Source organism: Hyaena hyaena, unplaced genomic scaffold (genome assembly GCF_003009895.1).
Source record: "Hyaena hyaena isolate Hyena2069 unplaced genomic scaffold, ASM300989v1 scaffold_210, whole genome shotgun sequence".
Taxonomy (NCBI): domain Eukaryota; kingdom Metazoa; phylum Chordata; class Mammalia; order Carnivora; family Hyaenidae; genus Hyaena; species Hyaena hyaena.
In genome coordinates this window covers 2379871-2392242 of record NW_024080841.1, presented here as the reverse complement: position 1 = coordinate 2392242, position 12372 = coordinate 2379871, and the positions used below count along the sequence as shown (strand labels likewise).

The 12372-nt window shown below is 36.9% G+C and overlaps 1 protein-coding gene across 4 annotated transcripts in view; it reads left to right on the top strand.

The window, feature by feature from the left end:
- The window catches only part of ANKRD28 (ankyrin repeat domain 28), a 206487-nt gene that overhangs the window by 133896 nt on the left and 60219 nt on the right, over positions 1–12372 (top strand). For all 4 annotated transcript variants that reach the window (XM_039242213.1, XM_039242212.1, XM_039242214.1 and 1 more), the window contains 3 exons: positions 4892–5092; positions 6612–6699; positions 11843–11985. In XM_039242213.1, the coding sequence (XP_039098144.1) occupies positions 4892–5092; positions 6612–6699; positions 11843–11985 (432 nt within the window). The remainder of the gene's footprint in view (positions 1–4891; positions 5093–6611; positions 6700–11842; positions 11986–12372) is intronic.

Sequence of the window (12372 nt, the reverse complement as noted above, 5' to 3'; positions counted from 1 at the left end):
AGGCAAGCAGCTATAGGTTAGAAAGCAGTGATCTTGAAAAGTTTAAGTCTGCTTTCAGCCTAAAAATTACTAGGCTGTGTAGTATTATTCTTTTGTAGGAAACGTAGTCAAGATATCAGTTGCATCCATGTTCTTTTCATTTGTTCTGTTATATCCTGAGAGTAAAAGAGCGCTGTACTTAATTTCATTGAATAGGAAAATATAGCCGCAGAAGGATATGGAAAAGACCAAATTTTAGGCAGCTTTGGTTTATGTTTTTGAGGTGCCATGAGAAAAGAAAGCCCTACAGAGGGTGATCACAGCAACTGTTTTCTCAATCCTCCAAGGCCTTTGGAACCTAACACCATCATAGAGCATAGTGGAGCAGTTAATTCATCACAAAGAGGATGCGTTAGGGCTTAATTCCCTCACTGAGTTGAGAAAGGCTGCTTCAAGTAACAAATCCTCAGCTCCTCCAGTCTCCCTCAGTGACATGGCTTCCAGACACCTCATGGAATTGGCTGGCCGACTCATCTCGTCTCCACCAGTGATTTGTGACTGCCGTTCTTCAAGTGGAGCGTACAGTTCAGCTCTCTGTAACTTTAGGAATTACATTTTAGTTCTATCAAGACACCAAGTTTATATTATCATGTGAGGTGTTAGCAGTCCCTCCAACTATTACATTTATTTGCGAGTGTGTTAGCTCTTCTTTTTCCCATGCCTGACCTCAAATCAATGGTGAGAATTGCTAAAAAGGCAGAGCCATAGACAGCTAGAGTTGTAGAGACTCTTCTAGACTGACCCCAAGCTATGAACACTCTGGATAAAACTATTTAACCTTTTGTCATCATCCCGTATTTCATAATTTTATTAAAATCAGTGTCTTAGGATACTTAGGATACTTACTCTTTTTTATTTCTTTAAAAAAATTTTTTTAATGTTTATTTTTGAGAGAGAGAGACAGAGTGTGAGCAAGAGAGGGACAAAGAGAGAGGGAGACAGAATCTGAAGCAGACTCTGAGCAGTCAGCACAGAGCCTAATGCAGGGCTTGAACGCATGGACCATGAGATCATGACCTGAGCTGAAATTGGTCGCTCAACTGACTAAAGCACCCAAGTGCCCTACTTACCTGATTTTTTTTTTTATTTTTTTTTTATGTTTTATTTATTTCTAGGAGAGAGAGAGAGACAGTGTGAGCAGGGGAGGGTCAGAGAGAGAGGGAGTCACAGACTGAAACAGGCTCCAGGCTCTGAGCTGGCAGTCAGCACAGAGCCCGACGCGGGGCTCGTACCCACGAACCGCGAGATCATGACCTAAGCGAAAGTCGGACGCTTAACCGACTAAGCCACCCAGGCGCCCCTGATTTTTTAAAGTCAAGGCACACCTGGAGTATCTCTTACACATACTCTAATAATGGAAGAATTGGGATTGAGGTTATTATGGTAATATTTATCATTAGTGGAACCGTGTATGCCCTTTATTATTCCTAAATTATTTTCTAAATGCTTATAATGTGCTGTTAATATAATCTAGAATTTTTTTCCGGGTTCTGACATCAGGCTAATTGATTTGTAATTTTTAGAAATCTGCCTGCTTGGTTTGGTTTAATGTCTCCCTCTAGTCTGTAGAGATTTGGGTGTTTTGGGTTTTGTGTTTGTTTGTTTGTTTGTTTTTTGAATTTTTAAAGATTACTGCTATTGTGTTCTGACCTATTTTGATTAGTAAATGGTGGCTACATTAGTCAGCTTGGGTTGCCATAACAAAATATTATTGACTGCGTGGCTTAAACAACAGAAATTTGTTGGGCGCCTGGGTGGCTCAGTCGGTTAAGCAACCAGCTTCAGCTCAGTTGATGATCTCACAGTCTGGGTTTGAGCCCTGCATCAGGCTCTGTGCTGACAGCTCAGAGCCTGGAGTCTGCTTCAGATTCTTGGTCTCCCTCTCTCTCTGCCCCTCCCCCGCTTGCTCTCTGTCTCTGTCTCTCAAAGTAAAATAAAGAAATTAAAAAAAAAAAAAATCCAACAACAACAGAAACTTATTTTCTCATAGTCTGGAGGCTGGAAGTCCCAGATCAAGGTCCAGCAGAGTCAGTTTCTGATGAGGGCTATCTTCTGGACTTACAAACTGCTATTTCTCACTGTATCTTCACATGATAAAGGGGGGTGGGGGAGGAATCTTTCTCTCTTCCTCTTCTTCTAAAGCTACCAGTCTTAACAGATTAAGTTGCCTCTCTTATGATCTCATTTAACTTTAATTACCTCCTAAAGACACTATCTCCAAATATAGTCACACTGGGAGGTTGGGGCTTCAACATACGAATTGTGGAGGAACACAGTTCGGTCCATAGCATTGAACCCCTGGTCAAACTTTGGTCTGTCTTGATTCTAGGATCTTGGTAACTGTGTTTATAGCCTTTGTTAGGTGCCATCTTAACCCCCCCTCACCTACCATTAACTGGATTCATTCTTGCTTTTCAGCAAAACAATAGTTTTGATTTTCTATTTCTTGCTAATAGAACATATTCTCCAGACTTTCTAGAAGTATATACTGTGAATTCCAGACTGGGAATGAATAAGGCAAGCCTGGCACTTAACAATATGTTGTGTTTGCCTAACTTACCCAATTATAAATTCTTCATATTGTTTTTTAATTAGTTTTCTACTACACCCATCAAGATACCTAGTACCATTTCCCAGGATAATGTTAGTTTTATCCGCCAAATCACAATATACCCTTCTTGAGTTGGAGAATCCTGGTGGTATGTTTGTACCACTTCTTCTCTGCATTCTATTTTTTTTATATATACTCCTTTGTTTTTCATTGAAGTATAATTTACAGTAAATGCACATGTGTATGTAGCCTTGGGTTTTGATTCCTATATCCACCCATGTAACCTTTTTCCCAATCAAGATATGGAAGATACCCATCACTCCAGCAAGTTACCTCGTATCCCTTTCTAGTCAGACTTCCCTGTCCCCAGAGGCAACCACTGTTCTGATTTTTTCCACCATAGAATAATTTTGCTTATTGTAGAACTTTATAAAAATGGAATCATACAGTATGTACTCTTGTATCTTGACTTCTTTTATTCAACTTAATACTTTTTATTTTTTATTCTATTTTTTTTTTTTAATTTTTTATTTATTTCTAAGAGAGAGAGAGACAGCGTGAGCAGGGGAGGGTCAGAGAGAGAGGCAGTCACAGACTCTGAAACAGGCTCCAGGCTCTGAGCTGGCAGTCAGCACAGAGCCCGATGCAGGGCTCGAACCCACGAACCGCGAGATCATGACCTAAGCGGAAGTTGGACGCTTAACCGACTAAGCCACCCAGGCGCCCCTCAACTTAATACTTTTTAAAAGTTTGTTGTTGTTTGAGAGTGGGGAGAAGAGAGAGAGGGAAAGAGAGAGATCTGAAGCAGGCTCCATGCTGTCATCGTGGAGCCCCCACTCAGGGCTTGATCTCACCAACTGTTGAGATCATGACCTGAGCCAAAACCAGGGGTCAGACACTTAACTGACTGAGTCATCCAAGCACCCCAACTTAATATTTTTGAGAGTCTTCCATATTATATGAATTAAATGTTCATTCCTTTTATTGCTGAAGAGTGTTTCATTATATGGATGTACAGCAGTTTATTTTCCTGTTGATGGCTGTTTGCATTTCTGGTTTGTGGCTCTTATGAATAAAACCACTGTGGACTTTCTTAAATGGGTCTTTTAAAATTTCAGATAACTAGATGACTAGAGAGGAATTGTGGGGTCTAAAGTAGGCTTATATGTCTTTGGCTGACTTCTTTAACAGATTGATGGATTACTGGACCTCTTTCCAGTCTTTGAAAGTCCTGTTAAATACTTGCACTGTTTCCCGTATTTCAAACAGTTGTATTTACTCTTTATTCGAAAGGCTTCAAAAGCTATGTGTGAATCAGAGATGATCGTATTGTGTTTAGTCTTCTTTGTTACTTACGGTTATTTGACACTTTCGAACACTTCTCATGTACTTTTTTTTTTTTTTTTTTTTAAAGAAAACCAAGGGTCATTATTACTAGACTTAAATAGTTATACCTGGCAAATGAAGAACTGAGATGATTTCTGTTATGGGCCTTTTCATTTCATACATAGTTCATCATTCTGCCAAAGAGAGGATTATTATCATAAGGAAAAATTTCTTGCTAAGTTTAGTTCTGACTATATTGCTTAATGTAAATGGCATACTAGATTCCTAGCCATGAGGCCAATTTATAGATGTTGTGAAGTTTTCCTTGTGTTTCTGGAAGACAAATCCCTTTGGATACTAAGCTCTTAAATTGCCTTAACACCAGCTTTCTCACCAGTTAGCATTGTAGCATCTGTTTCTCTGTTTACTGAATGTATATCTCTCTTCAGGTCCTAGTGATTTCTCCTTTTATAAAATATAACATGTATACTAATTTGGGAGATAGTATGTTTTAAATATTTATATATTTATTGGCGAAACAGTAAATCTTCTTAAAACTGTTGAGAGTATAAGTTAATTGTATATTGCCATCTAGACAAACAAGAAAAGTAATGAATGTTTTTAAAAGTATTTCTTGCACATCTTAATGTTGTTATGCTTTTAATTGGAGGACAGAAAAGGAGAATGTTTTATCTCCATGCATCTTATAATGGCTCTGAGTAGTACTGCCTTTAGTTCAAAATATCTTATTTTCTTGAATAAATCCTACTTGTTTATGGCAAGTTCTGCCAGCCTTTTTATTTCTTCAGGAAATTTTAATTCCTTTACATATATATATACATATATACATGTATATATATACACACACATATACACACAAATACATATATATACACATACATATTTGTGTATATATATAATTTTTAAAACTTAACTCATTTGTCTTTTTGTAACTTTTATCTTCATATGTTTTAGGAAGCAGTGCAGGTACTTTTGAAGCATTCTGCAGATGTTAATGCTCGAGACAAAAATTGGCAAACCCCTTTACACATCGCTGCTGCTAATAAAGCTGTAAAGTGTGCTGAAGCTTTGGTACCTCTTCTGAGTAATGTAAACGTGTCTGATCGAGCAGGGAGGACCGCATTACATCATGCAGCTTTTAGTGGACATGGTGAGGTAGGTGGTGTTCAGTTAGACAGTGATTCTCTCTCCTATCATCCTCCCACTCACCACTCTAATTATTAATGAGTTTGCTCTTTTTAGCCACTCAAGCCATGGTAGTAGCAAACAGAAATACCCATCTTGCTCATTTTTGTCTGATTTTGCTTTAGCAAACCCTCAGACTTGTTTTCATGATAAAATTTGTGATAACAATATTCTCAAATTTTGACATTTACCTGTCAGATACAGCCCATATACTTGAATTTCATGGTCAAAGGAGAACACTGCCAGCCGTACAGGATGTGAAAAGTATGTCCTGGCGTTGTGGGGAAAAAAATCCAGAAAGATAGAGCAGTTTCATTTTGCTCCCAGAAAGATAGTAACAAAGGAATGCAGAGATTAGAAAATATTTTCTTATTTATTATCAATGTTTAGTCAAGAATTCTTTGATAACAGACCATGAAAGGAAAAAATTTTAAGAAAATTAATATTTAATTATCTTTAATTAATTAATTAATTAAGAGAGCACAAATAGAGGGGCAGAGAGAGAGAGGGAGATACAGAATTTGAAGCAGGCTTCAGGCTCTGAGCTGTCAGCACAGAATCCAATGCAGGGCTTGAACTCATGAACCATGAGATCATGACCTGAGCCGAAGTTGGATACTTAGCTGAATGAACCACCCAGGCGCCCCAGTATTTAGTTATCTCATACAACAATCGTTGCCTAATGTTAGCTGTTGTCACAGTTGAACAGGGTTTATGTGTACATAGAAGACTTAGTACAGAAGGAAATACAGAGTAACAAGAACCTTTGACGCCAGCTTATCCATCCTTCATTTTTGTTGCAGACACAGAAACTCAAAGAGATAAAGTGACATTCCCAAGATTCCATGGCTGAGAGCTAGTGGCTGCAGTGTTGTTTTCACTGTTTCTCTGTTTTCGCAAAATAAAGAATCATTGCTTCACTGCAGTTAAGATCACAAGATATGTTCCTTTTTTGAAACATGGAATGCCCTTTCCTGTTAGGAAACCTATCATAAATATGGTTATAATAGAAATACTGTTCTTGGTACATCAGGAGGTATGTAGACTATGTAGTGACCTTCAGATCTAACCATATTATAGATACTGCATTTGTCACTGAATTATATTTAAGACATTTGTGGGATATGAATGCATTTTTGCATCTTAACAGCACTTTGGGCTATTTAAAGAAATAAAACCTGTTAAATATTCTACCTTTAGACTTTCCGTATTTGTACTTCATTGTTCATAAAATACCAGGACAGAACACAGAGTGACATCTTTAAGCTACTGATGCCTGACTTCAGTAACATGCATTGTGAATCCTTTTTTCATATTTTGTCCTATTATTTGTTAAATTACGTTAAAGGATCGTCACTGTTTAGTCTAGTTCCTTCCTTTCTACAACACAGAAATTCAGTGCCACAGAGATTGAGATGAGTAGCCATCATAAGGGATATTCATGAACAGTTCTTCAGAATTTTTATGAAACTATTTATTTTTATTACAGATGGTCAAACTACTCTTGTCTAGAGGTGCCAATATTAATGCTTTTGACAAGAAAGATAGACGGGCAATTCATTGGGCGGCATATATGGGTATGTATGTTTTAAGTTTCATTTTTTTGACATGTATTCAGGAAAATTTGTACATTTTAGTTCTTGCATTTGGTATAGTTTTAAAGGATAGTGGGAAGTTACACCATATCTTAATTTGCTGCGCAAGTGGACCCAGCCTTGTAGTGGGGGACATTGGCTAGAACAGGAGTGTGTTAGGTCCATTTCTCCTAAATGTTTGAAAATAATTTGAAATAATTTGAAAATAATTCTGTTTACCTTTAAAGGGAGAGACATCCTACCCACAGTCTGGGAATCGTAATTTTAATTGGTGTTTCCTGGAAGCCCATTCTTATAGCCATCCTTATTTTTATGGGAATATTAAGATAGAAGTTATGAAGATGCTTTAAGAAGTCTATTATTTTGGGCTACTGGGTTGAATAGGCAACATCGTGTTTGATTTCTACAACAGTAATTTCACATAAAGAAACTAAGACTTAGAGTTTAGACTTCCCTGCTGTGACATGATATATATGTTCTTGAAAACTCTTGGGATTTGCAGAGTTTCACTCTAAGACTGACAGAGCTCATGGGAAAACAGTCTTAGGGTAGACCACCCAAAATCATGCAACCAGAACACTAACAGAAACATTAATTGGTTCTTAAGGTGACTTGGACAGCCAGAGCACAGGCAGATCTTGAGCCTACCTCAAGATATTTTTAAGTGCACAAAAAGAGCGGACATGTGGATACTAAAACCATGCAGGTGGAAGTAAACTTCTAAGTATGGAGGAAGTACAACCTGTCACTAACCTTGCAAGTCCTGCAAGGCTAGAGTTGTACCTCTGGGAGGAAGAGATGGATATACACATTGCATTTTTCAAGTTTCTCAAAATAAAGTGAAAGATCTCTTCCTCCCTCTGTAGCCTTGGAGCCTCAGAATTTTTTCTCTTCTCTGCCAAAGGTTACAATTTTCCTTTTGTATTCTGGCTCCTCTGGCTTAAGAAAAATCACATATGGATTGACACCTTCTGTGTAATACTGGAGTCATTCCCTAATTTACCATTCATATTACCTAATTACAAAGACATTTAGCTAGCCACCCTTCCTTTAAGCATAGCTTATCCTCAGGACTCCCTGCTCTTGGTTTTGACTTTTCCTGTCTCTCACATAAAAATAAGATTAAAACTATAAAATTGTAAAATATGACAATGGAAGAAAATAAATGAGCCCAAACCAGTTATATAGATAATCTCAAGGTCCAACATTTTTTGTAAGTCATAGAAAAAACCAAAACCAGCAGAATCCATAGTGGATTGCAAGTCTGACCTTTAGTGTGAGTATAAGGAAAGATCAAAATTGAAGGTTCTTGAAGGTTAACATCCTTGTCAGATGTCCCTGTTCTGAAAGCCAAATGCTGAACATTTTGGGCTTCTGGTGTTTCTCTCACACTAGAGATTCATGCCATTAGTTACATCATGGGCAATTTTCTTCTGTTACTTGCAAGTAGAACATCCAGAAGCATGTCTCCCATAGCATCCTGAAGTCCCTTCCTCACAGCCTGTAGATTTTTCATATTTTAAGTCTTGGGGACTTTTCTGAATATTCTTCTGTAGCTTATCCTTCCAGACAGTTTTGGAGCAGCTTATTCTTCTGTAGCTTATCCTTCCAGACAGTTTTGGAGCAGCTATCCTGAATGATTTAGTACACCTTTTAAACATGAAGCAGAATGCATCAGGCCTTTTACCTCCAAAGAATTAGGACTTAACTAAGCAGTTGTTTTCATGAAATTGAAGGCTTGAGGATTTTGTGGGTTGCCTCTAATTGAGCTCCTGGAATAGCTGGGTGTGTATATCTCAAGAGCCGTCCTTCAGTGGCTTTGTTTTCCTTGGTGCAGTAAGTGTCACTTTTCAGGCCAGTTGCAGATTAAAAGAGATAGTCTGTGTTTCTTGGGCCTAATTTAATTTTTGAGCATAAACATTCGGGGACTTATAATTTTCCTTTCCCTGTCTCTTTCAGCATGGAAGAAGAGGAGTGTTGACACATAGCTTCTAAAACTGTTCAGCTATTCTAAGCATTCAGGATTAAAAGAGAGCTAAACATGTAAAAGTAGGGAGCTATTGACTGGTCTAATAGACAAGCCTGAAGTCCAGATCTTTGGCCCCACTAGGTTATATTCAGAGAATCCGTATTTGTGAGAGAGACATTAAAATTACATATAGTCTTCTTATAATTTCTTTCTCACAAACTTCTTTAATTGCCCTGGCCTTGTATCCCCTGGTTGAGGCTCCTCTTACTCTTCTGTTAGGCTCTACCATTTATCCATATGCTATTACTGAATTACGTGTCAGTGTTTGGCAGCGATATCTCTGTCCCCAAAGAGTTGATCATTTCCCCCTCCCTACCCAGTGTTCACTCTGGGTGAACACTCCACTAAGATCCCTTCTACACACTCATCTTTTCTGTTGTTTTCAGTACTTTTAGCGATATTCAGCCAAATTCTACCTCAAATCACCTTACCATAATGACTTTGACATAGATGGCACTGAATAAATATTAATTACTGTGACTAACAACTCATTTCTTTATTTCTTCTTAAAACAGTGCATGATTTGAATGAATATGAAATAGTGTTTTTTTCTCCTTCCTTTCCTTTTCATAAAGATTTACAAATTCTGATCACCATTCATTTTCTCCTTTTTTACAAATTCATGAACAAAAGAAAAATGTAGGGAATTTTCCAAGTAAAATTATATATACTATGCATGTCCAAAGAATATCATTTTCTAAAACTACACCTAGATGAATTACATGAAATCTAGTCTTCCTGGTAGCGGCAGTCTATAAATTAACAGGGAAGACACATAACTTGTTCTGGCCAGGGCTATGTAGGTAGAACAATATCATTTATTTCATTCTAGAACTTTATTCCCTTCTTTCATGTTTTCAGTGGTCCAATAAAGTAATTTATCCATATATCTGAAATGTGCTTAAATAAGTACTTGTTTTAAATTTATAAATTTGCCTTTGCATAGTCCTTTTTCAAAATAAAGTTTTATTGATGTTGAGAAAAATAAGTATTTCCTAGAATCTACTAGTTTATATGCACAATTAATATAATCTTTGTCATTTACTTAGAATGGTGTATTGGTTTTGAACTGTTTTTCTAATATGTTTGTATTATGAGCCTTCCAGTCTTCAACATCGAGAACTTTGTTTCTTTTTGACATATTAGTGAATAGTATGTATTTGCCCAGTTGAAAAGCTATGTTTATATGTGAGCCTTCTAGGTACTGATTTTCATGCATTACTGTAAATGCAACTGGCTGTCTTTCTAGAGCCATAGATCAGAAGGCAATGTGTAGTGATTGATCTTTGGACCAGGTGATACTCATACGTGATAATTACGTTTGATTTGGCACTTAATGATTTGATAGGTACTACTTTGATTTTTTTTTCCCCCTAAAAATATAGTAGATATTTCTTATTGTGGTGGGGTAAAAAAATAGCTGAAAGCATCCACTTTAATTGGTAATTTACATGTAAACAATTAAATCTAATTGATTCTTTGTGAATCTTGTAACCTGGCCTAAATTTGTCAAGGGAAAGGGACCTGTGTTTGAGAGCCTCATTTTTATAGTTATTAACTTTATATACTCATTCCCTATGAAGGAATATAAAAATTTTTTGAGTGCCTATTTTGTATATAACACTGTTCTCAGCCATGTGGAATATACCTTTGCCTTTGAAAATATATATTTGGGAAGTTAATACACAAATGTAATTAGGGGCAGTTAAATAAATAGTGATTCAAGTTTAAGAACCATCAGAAGGTATTATATACTTATTAGTAGTATTTACAGGTATGTGGTGCTTTTGGCTTATAAGGCTTCTAGGGAAGAGAGATAACTGGGTTGATTCGAGAAGGTGGGAACTGATGTGGGCCTTGAAGGATTAGTAGCAGTGCTTGGAAAGAGACATCCAAGCAGAACATTCCATCTAATGAAGGAATCCCATGAACAAAGGCTCAAGGGTGGGAAGTATAATGGGAAGAGGAGAAGGCACTGTATAATCTAATGTGACAAAAACCAAGGAGATATAAAAGGAGAGTAGTGGTTCTCCCACTTTCTGGATACATGTCCCCCTTCCTGGCCTCCTTGTATGATATGGTGGGGCCTGGGACTAGTTCTGACTAGTGAATGATAGCATCATCACCTCTGGACCAGAGTAGTTAATTGCTGATTTGAGATGATTCTGTAATCTGTTCCTCCTTTTAGTGCTGACTGGCCACATTCAAGGTGGTGTCAGCTATATGAACCTGGGTCCTTGAGTGACTGAACAGAGCCCTCTTGCCAAACAGTCATGGTGATGATGAAAAATAAAATACCACTGAGATTTGGGAATTGACTTAACCATAGCACATATAACCTAGCCTATCCTGATTGATACAAAGGTGAATAACAAACTAAGTTGGTTAAGAATATAATAGGGGAGAAGAAGTCTTTACACATGTTCTAAAGATCTAACATTTTAAAGAAACAAGCCCAAGTCACACCCAGATTTTCAAGTGGAAGATTCCACTAAGGCAGAGAAACATAAACTTACATGTTACATTAGACATAAAAAGCTAACTTCAGAACATGAGAATGTGTTGGGACACTTGGATGGCTTAGTTGGTTAAGCATCTGACATCGGTTCGGGTCATGATCTCACAGTTCGTTGGTTTTAGCCCCACATTGGACTCTGTGCTGACAGCTTGGATCCTGGAGCCTGGTTTGGATTCTGTGTCCCCCTCTCTCTGTCCTTTGCCCACCTACCTTCTCTCTCACAAAAGTAAATAACATTAAAAAAAAAAAAAAAAGAACTTGAATGTATTAAAACAACCTTGAAAACAAGCTCTAGACAAAAGGAGGGTTATAGATTAATTGTAAGGTTGTCACTGTATAAAATAATAAAAAAGTACAATAGTTTTCAGTTAGTTACCTCTGTCAACATTTATCAAAATTACCTAAATACTTACCTTTTTCTTCCATCCTTTCTCTGATTATAACTTGATTTATTAGTGACTTATGCATTATTTATTAATTTGCATTTTAACTTTTTTAAAAAGATATCCAAGATTGTATTTCATATTTTCCATATTCTCCTCTGCTTTTTTTTTTTACTCTCATAAACACATTTTCAGGTCACATTGAAGTAGTGAAATTACTTGTGGCGCATGGAGCTGAAGTGACGTGCAAGGATAAAAAGTCTTACACACCTCTTCATGCAGCAGCCTCTAGTGGAATGATCAGCGTAGTCAAGTATCTTCTGGATCTTGGAGTTGATGTAGGTATATAGATTGAGCAGTATAAATGAAGGAAGAATTTTATATGTTTGTGATTTCCTTGTTGGCAGAATTTATTTCAAATGAAAAAGATAATTTTACACAATAATATCTCTATCTTTTAATTAAATATTTATAGTTCTTTACATAGTATATAGTGCACTAATATCTGATCATGAATCAAAGTATATTAAAAGTATATTACGAGGTAAAGTACATTCCAAAAGAGAATGAATGATGCAGGTTTTTCTGCTTCATCACATTGCAAGCCCTGTAGCTCCATTTTAGCTGTGGAAACCAACAGATGAGACATTGTTTTTCCTAAATGGCTAGGTTACTGCTGTTAGTCTTACTTGCTCAGTTAGTCTAGTACTCGCTTTAAACTACTG